Below are 22569 nucleotides of genomic sequence, written 5' to 3' on the forward strand. Positions count from 1 at the left end.
TGCAGGGAGGAGAAGTAACAGGAGTGAGAAGCCAGCAGGGAGAAAGCAACTGGGCTCCATCCTACTGAGAAGATGAAATCAGTATTTGGGAGTGACACCCCCCCATGGTCTTGGTAACTGTGTTGAAGTCAGTTTTCCCCATCCTCCAACTGTGTGTCTTTGGGGAGGTCTTTTCCCCTCTCTGAGCTTCAGTGTCCTCCTCCCGTGAAAATAGAGATGGTGAAAGTCACCTCTCAAACTATTGTGAGTACTTCATGAATCCACAGGTACAAACAATTTAGTGCAGAGTCTGGCACACAGTAAGCCCTCCGAAAATGACAATGGCCATTTTATATCAGTCCAAGTGGGCTAAGGCAAGGGGTGTGGTGGTGGAATGGGAGAAACGGTCTTGCCTATAAGCAGAGCCCACAGCATCAGCTGGTTCTTGGAATCCTCTAGACCTCAGGGGAAGACTACTGGGGGACCCTGCATTGCCACAATCACCGGTGTGATCAGACTAAAGGGTTTCTTGTGAAAAGAAGCATGGTGAAATGGAAGCTGCAGTCATCATTTGCCCATTTTGCAGTAAAGAAAACTGAGGCTTAGAGAGGGGAGGTCACTTGGCTGGGCTTGTTAAGACCAGAAGCCCTCAGCAGAAATCACCAGTGCTTTTCCAGAGCTGCTGTCCTCTGCTCCATTCTCTCCAGCTTCTTTTCTTTCCCCACCCATGCCTCCTTCCCTCCTACCCAATACTACCCTTCCCTCCTACCCAATACTCTAGTAAGAGGATACTCTAGGGTCCAAAGAGTATCCCTGTAGGGCATCCCCAAATGCCCCCGCCCCCCAGAGTAACCCGTTTTCCAAGAACAGGAGACTAAGAGGTGGTCTTGGTGCAACATCGCCATCTTCTGGCCATGCCTAAAAACTGCCGCTCTGGCTTGGCCACTTAGAACGCCTCCCGTGAACTCTGGGACCCTGCCTTCCAGGAGCATGCAATAAACAAGAGACAAACAATAAACAGGAATCAGACAAGTAAGCAAGGTTATTTCACATGGGCATACGTTTCAAGCAAGAAATAAACAGGTCTTGTTATAGAGCAGTAGTTCTCAAGACGTGGCCCCGACAGCCGCCGACCCAGACAGACCCAGCCTTTCTCATCTTATTTCCTCCCAAGTGTACAGTGGAGTTTCCCACAGGCGACATGACAGGTGGTGTTGCAACAGCCTGAATGAAGAAGCAGATAGCAGAATCCAGCAGACTCTGTCTGCTATTAAGCCAAACGTTAGACATTTACAACATAAAAACATAAATAAAGTGAAAGAATGTTTCTCCCTAAACGTATCTTGTTTTGGAAATAGTTCTTTTTCATAAAGAATATGTCATTTGCATTGGCATGCCATGATTTTATTGTTCTTATTGTTATTTTTCAATAAATTAATAAACAATCTTTTTAAAACATTGCAGTTCTCATTTCTAATACAGGAGGCTCTCTCTATGCCAATTCCTCGTCCTGTTACCCCCTTCTTCCTGCGAGGGGTTCCCCATCCTTGGAGAGCTGAGCGCAGTGTGTGATTTCATATCTACATGTGCATTTATTGTCTCCTCTGGACTGTGAGCTCCATCAGGGCAGAGGCGATGCCTGCCTGCTTCATGCCTGTCCCCTGGGCAACGAGCAAGGGTGAGAGCATTTTGTTGCATGAATAAAATGGGGAGGCGTTTGAGCTTTGCAAGTGGGCAGTGCCCAAGCAGACTTGGGAGTGACCAGTTACCATAGGGTAAGAGCATAAGGGCTCCTGAGACCAAAATGTTTGAGAACCGCAATGATAGCGTAACCATGAGTAGGGTGGTCAGGGGTGCACTCTCTGGGGACGTGACATTCGGCTCAAACCCTCGGGCCACAAAGCCAGCCATGTGAAAAGTGGAGGGGTAGATATTCCAAGCCAAGGGAATATCCAGGGCAATATCCCAAGGAGACAACAAGATAGGTGTGTTAGAGGAACAGAAAGGCTGGCATCTCAGGGTCTAGGGCAGTGCCCCGTATGCGGGGAGGACGCCGTAGTTTCTGGAGAAAGCATGAGCGAGAGAAGCTGAGAAGAAAGCAGTGGTTGGCTGCAAGCTGCCAAGAGGAGGAGGAAATCATCTTCCAGTTAGGTCCCTTGAGGGCAGAAGGACTTCAGAGATTCCCTCAGTGAACTTGTTTCTTTTACAGAGGAGACGGAGGCCCAGAGAGAAAGTGACTCCTCAAGGTCACCCAGACAGGATAGCAGTAGAATTAAAGCCGGAAGCCAAGACTGCAGGCACAGTGTCCTTTGGGGCTACACAAAATCCAGGTGCTCGGAACTCTGTGTGTGTGTGGGGGGGTGTCTGTGCATGCTCAGCCCCCTGCTTCTGCACCCCCACTCCAGGCTCCTTTCCTCCCCATCCCAGTGACCCTCTATGAGACCATTGACTGCTCTCCCTTCTCCATCCCTCACCAAACAGGAAGCCTCCCCTGGCCCTCAGGTTCTTCCAACCCTGGGAGATTCCCAATTCTTCTTCTCACGCCTTGAGTTCTGTGCAGCGCAGGCCAGCCTCTACCGCTTCTTCAGGCTGTGACCTCCTCCTGAGTGCCCATCCTGCCCTGTCCTACCACCCATGTCCCCATCTCCTATAAAACTAATGAATCCTGAAGGAGCCATTTCAAGAGACTCTGCACCGCCAGATACTCTGGCTGTTTTGTCTTCATTGATTGATTGTTCCCATCCTTCAAGGCTTCCCTCATGTGTCAATTCTTCCAGGAAGCCTTCCCCTGTTCCCCCTCACTGACCTCACCTCCCCCTGACCTCTTTTCTTTCTTTTTTTTTAAATTAAATTTATTGGGGTGACAATTGTTAGTAAAATTACATAGATTTCAGGTGTACAATTCTGTATTACATCATCTATAAATCCCATTGTGTGTTCATCACCCAGAGTCAGTTCTCCTTCCATCACCATATATTCGATCTCCCTTACCCTCATCTCCCACCCCCCACCCCCCACCCCCCTTACCCTCTGGCAACCATTAAACTATTATCTGTGTCTATGAGTTTCTGTTTCTCATTTGTTTGTCTTGTTCTTTTGTTGTTTTTGGTTTATATACCCAGAAATAAAACCCCTGACCTCTTTTCCAACTGTCCCTTTGGCATCCATCCAATCAGCTGGTGCTAACTTAGAATGAGATTTCGGGGGGACAATTGTGAGGCCTCAGGCTCTCTCCGCTCTACGGGACACTCCCTTGTGGTCCCTCACAACAGTCCTATCAGAGGAGAGAGTTGTCCCCATTTTACAGAGCAGATGGAGGCTCAGAAAAGGGGAGTTATCCCCAAGATTTCACAGCAGGTAAGGGACAACGCTGGGATGCAAACCGAGGTTTGTCAGGAATTTCAAACCTAGGACTGACTCCAGATTCTTAAAAATACCCTAGCAGACTGGTCCTGGCCACTGTGAACACTGTACGAGCAAGATCCTGAAGATGAGTCCAGGTTCCCGAAGAAAGATGGGTGATCAACTAGCAATGTCTGCCATGGGTGCTGGAAGGGAAATTAGCAATGTGTGTGCTGTGTATGTGCCTGCCCTTCACCACTACGCGATACACTCTTCCTTTTTCTCTGTCACCAAAGAACTCATTGCCTTCCCAATGAAGTATAAGCTCTCTGACAAGAAGACCCTGGCTTTTCTTTGAAGTGCTGTCCTAGGCAAAAAAGTATTATTAAAACCAGATATAGTATGGATAGTGGTGATGGTTGCACAACAATGTGAAGGGACTTATTGCCACTGAATTTTACACTTAAAATTATTAAGATGGTAACTTTTATGTTATGTGTATTTTCCCCACTACTAAAAATGAAAGTACCCGATTGTATTGACTTCTAAGGTCAGTCTTGAAGGATGGCTGACAGACCCACGCCTGCTCCTTGAAATTGCCACTGGCGCCCCAGCCCCACCCCACCCCCTACACATCCTTTTTTGCCAACTAAGACTCAGTCATCCTTTGGGTGTGAATTGGTTTTTAATATCAAAATTGTATTTACACAGACGAAGCAACATTCATGGGTGAAAACAAAAAGCCACGTTCGCACTCCATTGATGGATCCAGGTAAAAATCTGATTTTTAATCTCTAACAGAATTTCTGTTCCCACATTCCTCTTCCCCAGGAGGCAATAACACAGAAAATGTCTTCTCTGCTCTGTTAAAATAAACCAGTGAGTCCCTGGAAAGCTTTTCAACAGGGCCTTTGGGATCCTTTTTTGGAATGAGACCAGTCTCTTACCCTGGGCATCGTCCCAGTTCAATATGTCAGCATTTGTGACAGCACAGCCCTCAAGCAGGGTCCACAGTGGCCACCCCCTCCATACTACCTATTAAAAGATGAAGATGCCTCTGGGAGGCCAATTCCCCAGCTCATGAGACGCTGTTCCTAACGAGCCCAATGTGCAGTAGACTCAAGGCCGGAGGGAATCTCAGCAGGCCCAAGCCAGAGGGGGAAACAGTGTGCCTACTTGAGCTCAACTTCCCCTGGTATTAAGTCGAGGACACACACACACACACACACACACACACACTCACTCCTACAATCTGACCACCATCATCCGTGTCAAAGGTGGCCTAGTCCCAACCCTTCCGTCTCCAGGGACAGAAGTTTCGTTACCCACCACCAAGACGTGTTTTTCCTCCCTGAGACCAGGATCAGCCTCTGGGAAACGTACTCCTTCCTGCTTGCAGGTGCCCCTTGCAACCCCCTGGGACCAATTGTCTCCCTCTCCGGTGAGATTCTCTTAGACTTGCAGCCGGCAACCGCGATCCCTCAGATCTTGTCTGGGAGCCGCCTCCCACCGGAGGCCTGGCTGACACACTCTCGAGACTGTTTGTCTTCCAAGGTATCATCGTCCCCTCAGTCAAACCAAAGCCTGGCATGAACATGGCCCTCTTTGCTCCCCAATCATTGCGGCACTACCTCCAATGGGGGCACACAAGTATAAATCCTGTTTATCTCCAGATGGACCTAAGGGCCCTCCTCGTTTCAAGAAGTTCTAATCGGTTATCTAAAAATTGACCAGAACTCCTTATAAGCGCTTCCGAATCCCACCTGGGCCCAAACCACCAAATCGTCAGCCTCAAATTCAAATCCAACATCTCCTCTAGGCAGATCCCATCCATGGCCCCCTATTGGCCTTAAGGCAAAGCTCGAACTTCCTGGCCACACAGCCTGGTACGTGTCCACTTCCCGTCTGTCTCCTCAGACATTGCCCACGAACCTTCCAGAATCTCTGTGATTCTCTCTGGTCCCCATAACTTTGAGTCCACCATCCCTGCTGCCTGGAACTCATCCCCACCACACTCTGCCTCTCCAGATCCCAGCTGAGATGTCTTCCTCTTTAGAAAGCCTACCCTGACTGTCCAGCTCACACTCTGCCCTCAACGCACTAGCCTCAAAGCTCTGAAGACCAGATGTTATTTAGTCATCACTCATCCTCAATGCCCCTGGCACTGGGCCTGGCACAGAACAGGGGAGTTTCATCCTATTCTGTCTCCTGGGTGCTTCCACAGCCCCGACCAGGGGCACCCATCTCACTGCATTACTTATTTCTGAATCTCCCTCACTGAGCTCGTGTGTGGATCCCAGCACCCAGAGCAGTCCTTGACACATAGTAGGTCCTCAGCAGAATAAAATCTTTGTATGAATAAAGAGAGGAGTTCCCCAGGAACGGGAAATGTTTCTGAGCCTCCCGCTTCGAGTGAAATGGGGCAAGGGGACCACTAGAGGGCAGCAGGCATGTGCTTCCCCAGTGCAGACTCCACTCCATCCCTTCCTGCCAGCAGCCAAGGCACCTTCTCAAGCTCTTCCTGCTGCATTCTCTTCTTGTTCTCTTTGCAACTCAGGCCTCTGGATCACCCTTCAGCTCCACTCAGCTGAGTCCATGGCTGTCAGAGAGGCTCTCAGCCCCAGACCAGCATCCAATGACCCAAGCAACTTGCCTGCAAGGTCTCCAGGCCAGCCTCTGGCCCTGACCCTGAGCTGATCCAATCCTCCAGGCCCTGCATGAGCTGTCCTCTCTCACAGACCCTGACTACCAGACCGAGCCAGCAAAAACGGTACCACTTCCCATGCCCCCCTCAACCTAGTGCCGCCTCTAACCCCCACCCAGGAACCTCTGGCCTCATGGATCCCCCTCTGCTCCCAAAGGACGCTCCCTCAGCCCTTCCAAACTCCCTTCCAGCCAGACTCTCCTCATCTCAGTGCAGCTAGATGGCATAGAAGTTAGAAGAGGAAGCTGAACTAATTTCTACTGTGTAAATGGGTGATGGATTTATAACCCTTCTGAATATTCCAATCTGAAGCTTTCTGTCCTAGGGCTTCCAAAACTTTCAAGTCCCCAAATCAAGTCCCCTGGTTTGGTGACTGATGACCATTCCATACATAACGGCGTCGCCTCTGTACACACCAGAGAGGTATTTTGAGGGCTACAAGCACTGCATCCACTCATTTGGACTATTGCAGCTACGGGGCTATTGTTTAAAAGAACCCAAACCCATATGCAGATTATGAGGGTTTAATAGGCTATGTCCAGTGGCCAGGACCTTGAAAGGCTGACGATGCTTCTGACCCCACCCCAGCAGACATCAATTCCTCCATCAAGCCTGAGCCACACCCACGCCCGGCACCTCCCTTAGGGTACCACCATCTTTACTGACTTCAGATGGCTCGGATGCCAGAGCAGTCCAATGCTACTAGCTACACTTCTCCCTGTGTTAGTCCAGTTCCAAACCTGGGTTAGCCCAGCCCAGCCATGCCGACATCCAAGCTGTTAACGGTAATAGTAACAAAGAGTGTTAGACCTGTTGTTAGTCCAAAGGAAATCCACAAGCCGTTAGTTTCTGCTGAAAGGAACAGACCAGGAGTGCAGGAGTTAGTTGAGATGAAGGAGAGGTGAATTAAGAGCCGGTCAGAGCCAGACCAGTTGCCTGGAGCCCCAAGGTGGGCAGGGTTGGCTGTTAGTGGTCAGCCCTCCGGGGACAGCCAGGGCAAGGCAAGGATTAGCTGAGTGAGAGCAAGAGTTAGTGCAAGGGGGCCAGAGATTAGCCCAAAGAGACCAAGGTGCCTACTGGAGGTGAGGAATAAAATCACCCCCAGGTGTGGCCCTGGCTTAGCGGCTGGCGGGCTCTGGGGGAGGCAGGCTGGGGCCAGGATGTAGGTGGGCACAGGACAGGAAGCCAGGATTGAGCTCCCGTCTGGCCTCAGGGGCTGCAGGACCCTGTGGGGCCTTGGGGTTCATTTCTTGCTTCCCACTTCCTCCTCCTGCAAACCTCAAACCCAGGTTACATCAGCTTTCTTCCCAGCGTTCTCAAGCTTCCAGGGGTGGACCGTGCTTCTCAACGACCTCCAGTAGGAAAAATGGCCCACATCTACTTCCAGTGTGGGAAACCCAGATCCACCAGCCTCAGGCAAGGGGAGGGCCCCTCTAGCCAACTTCCTGTTGAGGGAACCGACCCTCTCCCTGATCTCTTGGCTATTCCTTCTCACCACTTGGTGATAAGGCCAGAAATTCCTTTCTCGCTAAGAAAGGCCCTTCTTCCCATCCTTCAAATATGGGAAACGCCCCCTCTAGCTGACTTCCTGTACTAAATGTTCCACTCAGTGATTTCTAGTGGGGAAATGACCCTTTTGTTGACTTGCAGTGTAGGGAAGTCTCCACTTACTGACTTCCACTGCGGGACATGTCCCTTTGCTGACTTGTGGTGTGGGACACGCCCACCCACCACCCACCCCATTGATTTCCTGTGCAACACCAACCCACCCACCTTTCAATGGGGAAAATCTACCCTCACTTCCCTCCAAAGAAGGACGCACGGGCCCCTTCTCTCTGCTCCCTTGGCCGGGAAAAGCTCAGTGTCCACACTCTAGACCCATAGGCCTCCACACTCACACCCCAGAGGTTTCCCTGGTCCTACCCACTCCCAGTGGCAAGCATACTTCTGCACAGAAGAGAGAGGCTTGTGCTCAGAGGCCAGCCGCCCATATCCACATGACCGCCTCTTCCTCTGGGCCACTGGTGTGGTCCATAGGGCTGTCCCCTGCCTCAGACCTGGCCCAGTGGCCTGAACTCAAAGCCAATCGGGGCAGCCAAGTGGAGCGTCTGTCTGCAGGGCCAGCCCCAGAACATGCTTGCCAAAAGGAGGGATGACCAGCCCCCAGGGGGGCCCAGAGCTCGGCAGGGCTGGGGTTAGTCAGAAGAGAAAACAGGGTTAGTAGGGGCTGGGTTAGTAAGTCAGAGCACAGCACCAGCAGACAGGGGCACCTCAGCAGACACACACAGGAGTCACTAGGATAAAAGGAAGAACACACGCAGGTCCGTTAGTTGGTTAAGGGATGGTCGAGGTGCACCTGAGGCGCCCCCAGGTTAGACGGGTTAGTAACCGAACAAAAGAGCTGCCTATGGAAGAAAAAGCTGAGGAGGAGGAAGAATTGGGGGAAGAGACGGTTAGGGGTTCAAAGCGAGTGTCTGGCCCCAGGCAGAGGGGTCTATGTGCAGAATACCCAGAGGCACCAGGGCTGAGGCGGGAACGTGATCAACCAGCTTTTCGGGGCCTCCCACCCCCACCCTCCTACTTTTTGTTTTGTCAAGTACCTGCCACTTGTCAAGACCTTAATATTCATAGGACTCCTCACTGAGGTAATAATGGTCAGTACCCCCAGACTACCGCTGAGGAAATGGATTCCGAAGGGTGAGGTGATTTGCTCCAAGTCACCCAGCAGGACGTGGCAGAATTGGCGAGTCCTATGTGCACGCCTTGCCCTGGCATGTGGGTCTGCACAGAGATGCCAGGCCATGGGCAGGGCCTTCCGGAGCCTCAGGTACGCCCACGTCCGAGCCCCGAGAAAGGCCCTTGAGCTGCAAGGTTAGTAGGGTCTGGCTGCGGGGAGTTAGTAGGGCATGCTCGGGCCTGATTAGTGGGTTAGTCAGAAGGCCAGGCACCTCGTCACACACCACAGCGTCCCGGCCGAGCCCTGGGTTAGTAGGTTAATCACACCATGCAACACTGTCCCGGCCCCTCAGCTGCAGCTCCAGATGCCCACTGTCCCCACCAGCCAGGGAGCTGGGCTGACCAGGGCAGGGGACTGCCTCCCAGCCCCTCAGCCCCACCAGAATCAAGCCTATCCAAATGGACCCTGACCAGAAGCATTTGGCTTCCCGATTTCTTGCCTGGGCCTCAGAGACCCCCCGCCAAACACTTCAGTTCCCCTAGAAACAGTCCCTCTTTGTCCTGGTTAGAAACGCCCTGCCTGCCTCTGGTCAGCCCATTTCCCAGAAAGCTGGGTCCTGTCACACTCACGCGCGCACACACACCAGCACCTTCCCACAAAAGGTCTGATGCCCCAGAGCCACCGCGTCCAGTGGACATCTCATCAGATCACCAAGAGCCAGGCTTCTAGATGTTCCAACCACTACTAGCCTGTCTCCTCCTCATACCAAAACTGCATAGAGCTTGCCTGACTCCTACAACCAAGGTCAGACTCCCTAGCCCCCCCGGTCTGCTGCCTTTCTAGTCGATGCTGCAAAGCACCTGTCTGTGCCCTCCTTATGTCATCTCCTATCACTGCTATAGTTTTCCCACAGAAAACCCAGCCTAACATCTCCCACAGTTCTAAATGAGTTTAAAAAAAAAAGAAAAGGTTCTGTCCCGTCAAGTTTTGGGGAATACCTCATCTTCTGTTTGTCCTTGAGTATTCACAATTCCCACCGGCATTTTAAAGGCTCTGATAAGTCCTGCACTACAGAAAGCTGCCAGATTCGAACATATTTTCCTTTTTTTCTTTTTTTAAAGACCAATAACATCTCCTAGAACTCACTTTGGGAATCTCTGCTCTAATTTTCCCCTGGAAGATCTCAGTTAAACCACATCTTTCTCATCCTTCAAGGCCCTGATTGGGTCAGCTTTGCTGGGAAGCCTGTCCAGACTGCTGCAGCCCACGCTGAGATCTCACTCCCACCCTGCACACTCTCAGAAGCTGTGCCTCAGTAGACGGGTTTCTGCCCCATTCTCCACTTCTCTGTGGCGAGCTGGTGTTCTCCCACTCAGCATGGCTACGAAATTCTGAAGGTTGGAAACAAGCCTAGATCTTCACCTGTATCTCCCCGCAAGTGGTTAACACAGGGAAGGGCCCAAAGCAGATGCTCAATTCTGATGAGAGTAAAAGTGAAATACCCTCAGAAGCATTTGGAAATACAGCCACTTCCCCAAGCTGCTTAGAGAGGGATCTTCAGGAAACCGGAAGGGAAGGGCGAGTCAGAAATGCCTCTGGATCTGAAGATGCTGAGTTTACAGTCCAGAGCTCCCAAAATAGATAAGCCCTAAAACCAAACTCGCAGGTGGATGGGAGCATTTAGCGAGGAACTTTTCAGAGGCAGGCACTGTGCAAGCACATGATTTCATCGACTCCCCCCGTGTGTCCCCCAAGGGAGCAGATGACCCATTTCAGACTGGAAATCAGGGAGAGGTAACTTGCCTAAGGTGATACTGCAGAGTACACACCTTCAATCCAAAGCCTGGGCTCTCCCAGAACATCCCTCTCCTGGGGGCCCCTCCCTGCTGCCCTAGGTCCTGCTCGTTCTGTGTGTCCCCAGGAGACCCAGGGCCACCCTAGCACAGCCCCCCTCACACTGTTACCACTTCCCAAACCTCTGCTCCTCCTCCCCTTCCCTGTGGGGGTGGGGATTGTGACGAGGAGCTGGTTCCAGCTTTCCACGTTTGTGGTGACGACCTATTCTGGACTAAATTGTGTCTCTCCCCAAATTCAGAGATTTAAGCCCTAACCCCCAAGGTGACTATATTTGGAGGTACAGCCTTTAAAGAGGTAATTAAGGCTAAACGAGGTCATAGGGTGGGGCCCTAATCTGATAGGCGTGGTGTCCTTATAAAAAGTGGAAGACCTCTCCGTCTCCTCCCTCCCACACCTACCCACCTCACCCCCTACCCTGCCTGTGTGCAGAGAAAAGGCCATGTGAAAAGAGCAAGAAGGAGGTCCTCTCCAAGCTGAGGAGAGAGACCTCAGGAGAAACCAACCCTGGCACCTTGATCTTGGACTTCCAGCCACTAGAACCGTGAGAAAACATATTTCTGCTGTTTACGCCACCCAGTCTGTGGTATTTCGTGATGGCAGCTCCAGCAAACTAATAATAGGCCCCCTCCCCCAGCCGAGAAAAGGACATGCTGCTTTGAAACTGGCCGGAGGAGGCCACAGCTGCTCTTGTGCAAGCACTGGGAACAGCCCCTCTGGAGGGGACTAGAACAAGTGGAGAAGGGAGAGTAGGCATGGAAGTGAGTCTGTGTGGTGGGGAAAGCTGCACGTGTGTGTGTGGGAGCTGCCCTGCCTGCCTGCCTTTGCCCCACAAGGACAGAATCGAGGATCGGGTACAACAGGAGTAGGGCTCAGAAATCGGGCTGAGTTACCCCTCAAGCCTTGGGGCAAGGCTGGTTGCAGCCCATTCCCTTTGGATGGTGGGAACAGGCCCGGTGTCCGCCTCCTGGCCACACCCCCTGGCCTGGGTCTCCTCCTCTCTTGGAAACCCTCGCATTTCAGGATAGCATACCCCTTCCCCCTCCAGCTGCCCCTCCCAGAACTCAACCTGGGAGAAGGCCCGCGTTCCTCCCAGACCCCGACCATCAGGAAGAAGAGACGCACGGAAAAGCCCCATCCAAGAAACACCCCAAAAATGAGCATCACTCATAAAGCAAACGACGCAAGACAGACTCCAGCCCACAGCAGCCGCTGAGCTGCGTCTCCCCACCCTCCCACTGGCCGCTCGCCCAACTCCCATCGCAGGTTCCTGCTGGGTCCCGTAGTGTCCTTGTCCTTCAGGACCTGGCCTTAGGGAGGGTCCAGTCAGTGGGGCCTCTGCCCAGGCCGAGCTCTGTCTAATTACCAGCAGGGATGTGAGGAGTCACCACGTCCTCACAAGGTCAGGAACTGGCTTCCAGGCCCAGACCGGAAGGCCCAGCAGGCAAGGTCCAGGAGGGCGCAGAGGGGACAGAGGGCTGACGGCCACCCTCGCACCCCTTGAGCTGGCCTCCTAAGCCAGGTCCTGTCCTTGGCTGAGCACCAACCAGGAGGGCCCTTTGTCCACGGAAGGCTCCATCCCAGGAGTTGGGAAGAAGAAGATCTTGGGGGAATGGTCCAGGGTTCCAGAAAACCACCAAAGGCTGCTGCCAGAGTCACCTGGGCTCCAAAGACAACACGAGGCCAGGAGTCCTGGAGGTGTGGCAGGGCAGAGCTGCCTGGAGGAGGCACAGCAAGTTAGGATGAGGAAACCGACTCTATCCCCAGCCTCCCCAGCCCCCAATCCTAACCCCAAGTCTGAGGAGGATGCCTTCAGAGACCGCCAGCCTCCCTCCTGGGCCCCCAACACCTAGACTGGGAGGCGGGGAGGTCTCTAGATACTAATCACTTTTAGAAGAAATTAAAGACTAGAGACGAAGTGATGAAGGCCATGGATCCCACTCTTTGGCAGGGCTAGCGAGCTCAGAGGCTGGAAAAACAGTAACAGGAGCCCCGAGCCAGCCCCACAGGCATTGCTCATGGAGAAGGGGCAAGCGTTCAAGTGGGCAGAAAGGACCTTCAGAGTCCTCAGGAGGCTTGGATTCCCTTTGCAACATTCCCACTGAGGGCACCTCTGTACCACTCTCCCCCAGTACACACACACGCACACACGCACACACGCACATGCATTCCTCCCAGGACAGGGCACTCCCTCGCTCTCTGACGCTGTGATAAAGCACTTTCTTACATGAAGATCTGAGATGGTGGAACCACATCTCTGGTGTTCGCTTCTGGATCCTCAGGCTGGGAGAAGGGGCTTAGTCCATGTTTGTGCTGAATGAAGGAACACGCTGAAATCTCTACCATCAACCTACCCCCACCAAGACCATGCAGAACAAGCCTTCCAGACACCTGGCTCCCAGGCCTTGTTTTCATGAGCGGAAGTGTCTGGCCAGGCACCGTAGGTGGCGGGACAATCCCACGTAACTAAGCTCAGTGGAACCTCCCTTTCCTATGTCAACCCAGACTTACCTGGCAGCCCCCAGCCAACATGCTGGCAGCCTGGGCCCAGCTTCCGGCTCCTTCCTCTGTAGACCCCACAGGCCCATCCTGGAAGACAAAAGAGCCAACCACACTGCAGGAGAAAACCGCACCCGGGCCCCCACCCCAGGTCCTGGCCTCTATGCTAATAAGAAGGCTCAGGAGACAGGGAGGTGGGGCCTGGGCACACTGCCCTCCACCTGCCTTCCTCCTACCCCAGAATGTCCTTCACCCACCTCCCTGGTCCTTGACGACAGCAGAATGTGACCAGAAAAAACTGAACAGAATCAGGAGAGGAGTTCTGATCCCAGCTCTGCCATTCTGTGTAGCCCTGGAAAGTCTGTCCCTCGCCCTGGGCTATGGGCCCTTCCAGCCCTGGCAGTCACCCAAGATGCACAGTGGTAACCCACAGTCTGAGGCAGTGGGTGGGAAATAGCAAGGGCCCTTGCGCTCAGCTGGTTCTTTTTCTACCCCCCACTCCTCCCCACCAGCAAATGCCCACTAATCCTGACCCGAACCATCTCCCAAGTTTTGCTTTTGGTGACAGCTAAGCTACCTTCATCGACTGGTAGACCTGGGCCAGGAGAGTCGGGGTCCCACTCAGCATATTTTCAGAGTTTGCTGTCAGCACCTGGGACTTGGGGCACAGGTCCGGGGCTGGAGATATACTCAGACCTTGGCACTGAGAAGACTGCCCCGTAAGCACAGTGCTCGGGTCCCCAGTGGACTGCCAGGCAAAGGAGCCCGGCCCGAGTTTTATAAATATGATGACAAAGGACCAGAGCTGAGAAGAGAAGGGCCAGCCCGGACCACCAGGAGTCTCCAGCCTCCTCCTGACACCAGCTCTACAAGTACTCAAGGTAAAGTCATTAAACTCGGCTCCTCAGGAGTTCCTGACGATGGAGTTTATAAAATACCAGCCTTGATGCCAAAAGTGGGGTGTGAGAATTACCCTTTATGGGGCCCCATAAAGGGGTGACAAGCTCTTTCTTTGTGGCATAGAGATAGAGAAGTGAACGAGCTGCATCACCAGTTCCCCTCCCACCTGAGGATTCTGGATTACTGCATTTTTCCTGCACAGACCAGGAGAGGGCAGGCTGGTAGGCTGTGGGCTGGTAAGTTTGAATACTTATCTGCAAGGCTGCTTCCCAGTGTGTTCTTGAAGGTCCAGAAGCGCTCAGAAATACCCTTCTCTCTCCTCTATCCTAGGAACTTGCTGCACTCTGTAAAGAGACCCTGGGAAGCTCAAAGGAACAGCATTTGACCACAAATACCCTATCCCTTGGCCCTGTGGACCCAAATCCCTGATGTTACTAAGGCAGTGAGGGTTTCAAGGGAAGCTTTAGTTCCTGAGTCAAGCTGACAGCTGTCTAGGAGGGCAGAAAGGAAGGGACGGGCTTTGAGGTCAGACAAATATGCCCACGTACCCAACATGTGACTCGAAATTAATTATTCTCGAAACTTATAGCCAGCGCCTGGCACACAATGAGAGTTCCAAAAATTGTTTTCACCAGTGAATTATTTCAACTTTGACTAAATCTTTGTGGCACACTAATGTTCCAGAAATACGGGCCGTATTTATCCTGCAGCATATATGCCTCCCAGGGCAGGGGTGTACATACCCAGTTAGGAAGCACAGATCAAATTTAACCCCCAGTCTTGGTGACGGGATAAACCAACTGGGGTATACTCATAGAATGCAATCTACTCAGTAGCGATAAAAAGTGACAAACTATTGATACATACTATGACACGGACGAACCTCAAAAATATTATCCAGGGTGAAAGAGACCAGGCACAAGAGACGACATGCTGGATGATTCTATTTATAAGAAATGTCCAGAAAAGGCAAAACTACAGAGTCAGAAAGTAGGTTAGTGTTTGCCTGGGGTTAGGAGTACGATGGGGAATAACAGTAAATAGGTGAGAGGGAGCTTATTGGAGACAATGAAAACACTGTGAAACAGATTTATGGGGATGGGTGTACAACTTGGGAAATTTACTAAAAACCATTGAACGGTGCACTTGAAATGGGGGAGTAACATGATATTTAAATTATGCCTCCACGAAGTTAGACAGGCACAGAACTTCCGATACATGCAAAAGCAAGTAAGCACCTCAGAACTACTACGCGAAGCAAGAAGCCAAACACAAAAGATTCCATATTCATGAACTTTAGAAAAAAAGTCTTATCTATAGTCATAGAAAGCAGATCAGAGGTTTCCTGCAATGGGGCTAGGAGGGGATTGACAAGGGGAAAATCTGAGAGTGATAAAATGTTTTCTATCTTGACTGTGGTGGTGGTTACACAGGTGTATACATTTATCAAAACACATTGAAACATATACTTTAAATGGGTGCATTTTATTGTATGTAAATGGTGCGTCGATAAAGTTATTTTTTCAAAACTCAGTTACAGGACAAGCACCAAGAAGGGTCTGAGCACAGAGGCCTGGTGGGGGGCGCCAGGGCTCCAGCATCAGCCCCCACTAGCCCACATAAGCCACCCACACACACACACACACATGCTTCAAACCAAGATCAGGTGCTCCATTAGGGAAACTTTGATTGAGGAGACACTAGAGGTCCCGCCTACCTCTGAGCTTCAGGAGGTCTCAGCATATAAGAATTTCACGGTGGACCTTAACACATAGCATGACGCTGGTCGCTACCATCCCAGGGGTGCACAGGAGAAGAAGAGGCACCTTGGTTACTCCTTTGAGGCCGTTAGGGTCACGGCGGCCATGTGAACATGTCTGGAACCACATGTGTGGACAGGGCGATGCCTCCAGCTGTCATCAAGAGAGAAAGAGAGAGGGGTGGGGGAACAAATACGTACCCATGGGCATGTTGGAGAACAGATGCCACGGTCTTGGTCTGAAATGACAGCATTTGCCAAAAACCCATCTCCTCGGATGCGGATTAGAAGCAAGCCAGGAGATATCTCGGTCAGGTCAGCACCAACCCAAACATCCTAACACCGTGGAAAGGACACGGGCTGTATGGCGTGGACTCCCATCCTGCTGTGCCACTGTGAGTAAGTGCATCACCGCTCGGGACCTGGCTTATCTATATTATAAAATGGGGAAAATAATGGTGCCCACCTCCCAAGGCTGCTGTGAGGATTAAAGAGGACGGTAAATATTATCTATGCACTTGCATTCTATTATTTCTTACGTTATTATTAATTACTACCCTTGTCCACACTGCTCATTAACACCATCCACAGGTTATTCATTTCCCCCCCTAAACTCGGAGCACTGTTTCTGGTAAAGGATGAACAGCTGTCAGGGAAACATGCATTCAGTTGTATTGTAGGCTCCCTCTGGGTTTGGGGTGGGTTTTTTTTCCCTGACTCTGGAATAAACTAGCTACCCAGAGAGCGGAAGCATACAGGAGACATTGACCTAAATTGCTTTGATGAGTGAGTGCCAAGAATAAGGCAAGCTCCCAGGGAATTACAAGATGTGCTGTGGGGAGCCCCACACAGGAGACGTGCTGAGGGGCGCAGGGGCGTCTGCAGAGGAGCAGAACACACTGTTTCTGCATGAATTCAAACAACATACACAAAAGAGGAGCTTCGGAATTCAAATCTCCCTCAAAGGACGGACACACTGATCTGTGTATTGGGGGGGAGGGGTTGAGGGGAGAGAGAAAAGCAAGAAAGAGGGAAAGGAAGGCAAGCTAACATTTCCTGAGAACAGACAGTCATTGGGGGCACCTATACCTACCTGACAAAACAAGAGTTGGGTTTTATTGTCCCCATTTTACAGATGATCAAACTGAGGTTCAGGGTCAAGTGCCTTGCTCCAAGGTCACCCAGATAGAAAATGGTGCAATTGAATTCTAAACAGTTCTATTGCACACAAAGGGGCAGAAAACTTATGTTCAAATATGGGAGCGGGGGTGGGGGGGTGGAGATATTAAATGGGAAAAGACCTGAGGAAGATACGGGTAAATGGCAAACACTGCAGTCATCAGCATTGCTATGACTGAAAAAAATCAGACCATGATTGCTGACTAATCTCAGATCAGTTTATTCCAATTGATTCCATGGTCTTCAGGCAACTGATTAAGTTTGCTTTTAGGAGAGACGGTCGAGTAACGTAGTAGTTACAAACACATGTTTCAGAGTTATACTACATCCAGGTTCAAATCCTGAGTCTGCAACTAGCTTGCTGTGTGACCCTGAGTTAGTCACTTCACCTCCCTGAGCCTCAGTTTCTCATCTGTAATGCCCAACTCCCAGCATTGTCATGGAGTGCCCATGAGGCGGCCCCCAGCAAGAACCTTAATAAATGTTTCAGTGGTAGAAGGAGTTGGTTACCCTTAATGATCTATTCCACACCCTGGAGTACAGGATAGTTCAGCCCCTCCTTCCCTTCCACGACTCATTCAGTAGCTTCCAGAGGGGCCCACCTGGCACCACAAGGAAGAAGGGGGTACCTGCCTCATCGGATCCAATCAACCTACAGAGGGATGGAGAGACAGCTGTCACTCTCAGCTGGTCTTTACCTCTGCCCCTGGGTATCTCTGGCTATTGTTCCAGAGCTCCAGCTGACAGATGAGCCAGGCTGCAGAGACCTGAGGAGGGATCCCCTGGGAACAAAGGACAAGCCTATAAGTTATTCACCAGCCCATTGAACTTGCACAATGGACCCAATGCTCCAGAAACACTGCTGCTCAAACAGCCCAAGGATCACCCAGGAGAGGAAACAACAGCCCAGTACAAAATAAAAGCAAATAACTAAGGATATATACAAGATTCAGGGACCCAGTGAGTGAACTCAGCCTGTACACAAGGGGTGCTAATAGCAGCCATGTCTTTATTAAGTACCTACTGGGTACCAGGCATTTTACACATGCTGGTTCATAGCCTCAACAGAGCCTTTTAAAGCAGGGACTATGATCCCCCACTTTACAGGTAAGGAGACTGAGGCTCAGACAAGGGAAAATACCTCCTTACTGAAGTTGACACAAAGAACAGGAGGGGAGAATAATTCACACACAGGTAACAGTAACTCTCAATTCCTTCTCTTTCCACCACAGCACACTGCCTCAATGCCTCAATGTATGAGCAATTCAAAGAGCAGAATCCTTCCCCCGGCAGGAGCATGGATCAGGTCCAGGGAAAGGACCTTAAAAATGAAGATGTTTAAAAAGAAAAGAAGAAACAAAGATGTTTAAAAAGAAAGGAATGGAAAGGGGGGGGAGGGGAGGGGAGGAGAGGGGGGAGGGGAGGGGAGGGGGAGGGGAGGGGAGGGGAGGGGAGGGGGGAGGGGAGGGGAGGGGGGAGGGGAGGGGAAAATGGAAACAACTGGCAGGACCAATAGGGACCTGAGTAGAGCATGTTTGTCTATTCCACGGAACACTAACCCTCTTATAATGATGTCTGCAAAGGGCATAAAAACACGGAGAAATACATCTGATGTAAATTTTTAAAAGCAGTATACATATAGCACAATTTCAATTAGTATTTTCAGTAATAGAAATATGTACAACAAAGAAATACCTGAAAATGGTAAATACGGTAGTTACTCTTGGGTGATGAGACTACCGAGGTTTCTTCCCTGTTCCCCCCAAGTCTTCCACAATTATCATGCATTTTATTAATTTATTATTAAATGTATACAAAAATAATCGCCAAAATTATAAAATTCTCATTTTTAAAGCGGGCACAGAGAGTGGTTCTTCTAAAGTTCAGGGTGAGGCGTTATTTGAAGACTTGAGCTCTCTCCTCCATTGAGTTGGAGAGAGAGGTCAAAATTGTAGCAAGAAGGATGGAGGGTACATTGCGACATCTTTCTCAATGGCAAAGGTCGTGAAAGAACAACATAGGTGGGCCTTGGGGGCATGAGGGACGTTACCCGCAAAATTCTTTCAACGTGAAATTAACGAAACTGGGCCTAGGATGAGTTCAATGCCACCCAAAGCTAGGGGCTGGCGAAGGGTCCCCAAGGAAACCATTCTGCTCTCACTACTACATGGTTCTGCGCGAGGGGCGAAGGGGAGAGTTCCAGGCACTGTTCTCTCAACGGACGACCTGACCTCCCGCAACAGGAAGGGGGGGAGGTCTGGGTACACACACATCCCGACGCCCAGCCCCACCCCAACCCTGCTGACTCATGCCTGGCCACGTGGCCCCGACGTCTGCGTATTGGAAGCACCGCCCCTAAAGTCTGAGAAACACTGTCTTCAGGTTTCCCTGTCTGTCAAGAGGAATTACTCACCCTTACCCTACTCCCACCCCAGGCCAAGCGATTGCACAGCCCCCAGGAGCTCCCAAGTGGGAATGTGCTTTGGAAAGTAAAGCACCGCGCCTGCCGGGCCAGCGCTCAGTCTGAGGCTGGCACTGAAAAAAAAAAAAAACAAAGCCGCTTCCCTCATGTCCTCTCTCCTTTCTCTCCCCACCCTTCCCCGCACTACTGCCTCCCTCCTCTCCGCCCCCCCCCGCCCCAGCAGCAGGTGGGGGCGTTCACCCCGCCGCGGCACTGCAGTGGGGTACGCGCGCCAGCAATCGCCGAGCACCGCAGCCATGGGATGCCTGGGATGAGGGTGAGGAATCCGGGCTCTCAGGGCCTCCCCCCTGCACAGTCTGAGAAGCAATTTCTCTAGCCCAGGGCCCTCCGCTGAGGGAGAGGAGAGATCTGGTCCCTTCCTCCCCCAATTCCCAGTCTCTCTAGAGAGAGTATTGGAGGGGAGAGGTGGGAAGGGAGCTGGTGGGTTCAGGCGTCCCCCCAGCCCTGTTTGGATAAGTAACAAGGGCTTTAGAGTTCGACAAATCTAGATTCAAAATCACTGGCTGTGTGACCTTGGATGTATACCTCACCCTCTCTGGATCTCAATTTCCTCATCTTTAAAATGGGGTGCTCACCACCTAGCGGGACTGTTGTGGTAACGCGTGCAAAGCACTGAGCGTGCTGTTGGCATAGAGTAAGCGCTCCGTAAACGGCGGTGTTATCATTATCAATGTCATTATTCTTCTCAACGAAGAGGGTTTTCGGGCCCTCGCCACCTCTTTGGGAGCCACACAGAACGCCGGACATCGGAAATTTGGGTCCGACAAGTGGAGCATTCGCAGGCGCTGGGGTGGGGGCTGAGACGATGGTGGGGGGAGGTCTCGGTACGAGGGCAGGGAGCTCCAGGACCCCACTCCGCCACCCCACGCCCCACCCCCAGTTCTGAGACCATTTGGGCTCAGTCCAAGGCTTGGCCAGATACCGGCTAACCTGGTGAGCGAAAAGGTCCGGGGTCCCGTCCTGTCTTTCTAGTAATCGGGGAAGGGAAGATCTTTGTTCCCCCTCAGATCATGACTGTAAGACACCCCCCCCCATCCGCCCTGGACTCCCAGAGCATCCTCCCCTCTCCCTCCCCGCTGCCCCACCCAAGCCCGAGTCCAGGCTAAATTTGACAACTGCAGGCTGGAGAGGCTCTTCATCCATCAAATGAGGGCCACCGGAGGCAGCGTTTGCCGTCCCCTGAACCCTGCCTGGGACCCTGGGACCTACCCTCCCGGACCCCAGCCTCGGGGAATTAGGGAGCTCCCGGAGCGGGGACAAGGACGCTTGGGGAGGGAGGGCTGTAAAGATGAGGTAGGTGGTGGCTTACCTCGGGTCCGCGGTCCTGCGGCACGAGTGCAGAGGGCTCTTTGTGCCCGGGCTCACAGCGCAGAACTGGGGGAGCCCCTGCAAGCACCTCCCATCGCAAACTCCTCCCCGCACTCGTCCGCAGCCTCCCTCCCTCTGGTCCCCCGAGCGCAACCAGCGTCGTCTTTGTAGCTACTGCAGCGCCCATGAAATTTTAATGCGGGAGCGGCTGGCAGGCGGAGGCGCCCGCACCCCCCCCCCCTCCGCCCCTCGTTCGGCCCCGGTCCTCCTCCCTGCGTCCCGGCCATCCCACACCCTATCTCCTACCGCCTCCAGAGGGTCTGGGCGGGGCGGTCGGGTGCGGCCAGGACTGGGGGGAGCACACCGCCATCCCTGCCACACAAAGGGGCGAGCCCAGCGGCAAGCTGAGCCTTGAGCAACCTGGCCCACTGTGCTACCATGGCAACGCTTGCCGGGCTGGACTCTGCCGCCTAGAGCGCAGGATGGAGGGGCGCGTTTGGCGCGCGACCGCGGACTCGGGGAGCAGAAGCCTGGACCCCGGCGAATGAGGGTGAAGAGACGGGTCCTGGAGGAAAACGTGCTTAACCCGCACAGCCGCGGTGTGTGCCTCTCAATTAACCCGAGGTGGGCGCGAGCTTATGGTGGAATCAACATGTGAACCCACGTCCGCGTCTTCCCGCCCATGTTCGTGCCACTGCATTGCTTGTCCTAACTTGTCTAAGTTTGGCCTTTTACTTTTTTTAACTGCCTTCTCCTCAGTACTTACCGTTAGCTAGAGCAGTGATGCTACAAAGTGGTCCTAGATCAGCCGCCTGGGAACTTGTTAGAAATGAGAATTCTCGGGCCTCACCACAGAGCTACTGGGTCATAAACTCTGGGGTGCGGCCCAGAGGTCTGTGTTTTAACAAGCCCTCCAGAATATTCGGATGCACACTCAAGCTTGAGAACCACTGTTCTAGACGCTCCCAGGGGCCTCTATAACCAGACCAGCCCAGCCTGGGTTTAAATTTCATCTCTGTCCATGTTCCTTAACAGATGACCTTGGGCAAACTGCACACCCTTCCTGAGATGCAGTCTCCTGCTCCCTAAAGTAGAGATAATATTAGAATCCACAGCTAAGGGTTGTCTGGGTTAAATGAGAAAATGCGTGGGGGGCAGGGTGCTTAGCACAGTCCCTTGGCGTTTCGTACGGGCTCAAAAACATAGTTTATTATTTGTAATACTCTATCTCCTTTAATTGTCACACTTCTGTGTACAATATTTATCGTCTTCGCTGCTTAAGGACTTTAAGACTCAGAGAGGCAAGGAGAGCTGCCCACAGCCACGCTAAAGGGCCCAGGTGGGATTTGAACCCACTAGTTTCGATTCCAAGTTGACTAGCTATCTTCTCTACTGCCTAGCTCTTGCTGCCCACCCCAACACTACTACCTTGATCTTCAGAAAATCCAAACCCGATTCAACACACCTATAACACATTTCCAATGAGTAAGGCCCAAGGCCATTACAGGAATCCTGACAGTCCCAGGAGTTCCCAGATACAGCCTCTGCCAGAGAAGTGTGACCCACGTGGAACAGCAACATGGGATGCAGTCACAGAATTGCCCAGAGTACACAGCTCAACTGTTGTCATAACCAGGTCTACAACTTTCTCCTGGATCACCAAACCACAAACAAAACAGGAGATGGCCTTCGATGTGACATGTTCTAAATGAACATGGAATGTATAGGGGTCACCCTTTCTTGTTTAAGTATTCCCAAGCCACCTGTTTCATAAGCTGTTCCCAATTTCTCCTGAGTATCAGCCTATCGTTTCCAATATCCATTTGGAAAAAATCAAGACACTTGCCAGCTCTCAGTTTGCAACACTTCTATTCCCTGGGGCTTCT

General features: G+C 51.9%; 1 protein-coding gene across 3 annotated transcripts; it reads right to left on the reverse strand.

Annotated features, from left to right (window-relative positions):
• Nucleotides 1–3987: 3987 nt before the first annotated feature.
• LOC148757319 (uncharacterized) lies at nucleotides 3988–20894 on the reverse strand. 3 transcript variants are annotated; one of them, XR_016022386.1, is made up of 6 exons: nucleotides 20685–20894; nucleotides 19951–20172; nucleotides 15673–15868; nucleotides 13068–14299; nucleotides 12784–12869; nucleotides 3988–12274 (listed from the first exon to the last, which is right to left on the reverse strand). XR_016022386.1 is itself a non-coding variant. In XM_088800960.1 (6 exons), exons 3-6 carry the CDS (start codon nucleotides 13681–13683, stop codon nucleotides 12070–12072), a joined length of 420 nt encoding a protein of 139 aa, XP_088657086.1. In that variant the 5' UTR covers nucleotides 13684–14299; nucleotides 15673–15868; nucleotides 20685–20874; the 3' UTR covers nucleotides 3988–12069. The 3 variants fall into 3 exon arrangements, 1 of the variants encoding a protein (XP_088657086.1); XR_016022387.1 differs by lacking the exon at nucleotides 19951–20172 and adding an exon at nucleotides 17592–17675 and having other exon boundaries at nucleotides 20685–20890; XM_088800960.1 differs by lacking the exon at nucleotides 19951–20172 and having other exon boundaries at nucleotides 13068–13145; nucleotides 13633–14299; nucleotides 20685–20874.
• Between the last annotated feature and the right edge of the window lie 1675 nt (nucleotides 20895–22569).

Source organism: Rhinolophus sinicus, chromosome 9 (genome assembly GCF_057876585.1).
Source record: "Rhinolophus sinicus isolate RSI-liver-muscle chromosome 9, RSI-T2T, whole genome shotgun sequence".
Taxonomy (NCBI): Eukaryota; Metazoa; Chordata; class Mammalia; order Chiroptera; family Rhinolophidae; genus Rhinolophus; species Rhinolophus sinicus.

What these genes read in the sequence shown, in the direction of transcription:
- LOC148757319 (XM_088800960.1), bottom strand. Translation starts at nt 13,683, where the DNA reads ATGCTGAGTGGGACCCCGACTCTCCTGGCCCAGGTCTACCAGTCGATG. An exon ending in AGGTCTACCAGTCGATGAAG is followed by an intron (nt 13,146 to 13,632) that starts GTAGCTTAGCTG and finishes TTTGTCTTCCAG; the next exon opens with GATGGGCCTGTGGGGTCTAC. An exon ending in CCACCATCTCAGATCTTCAT is followed by an intron (nt 12,275 to 12,783) that starts GTAAGAAAGTGC and finishes TGCCTCCTCCAG; the next exon opens with GCAGCTCTGCCCTGCCACAC.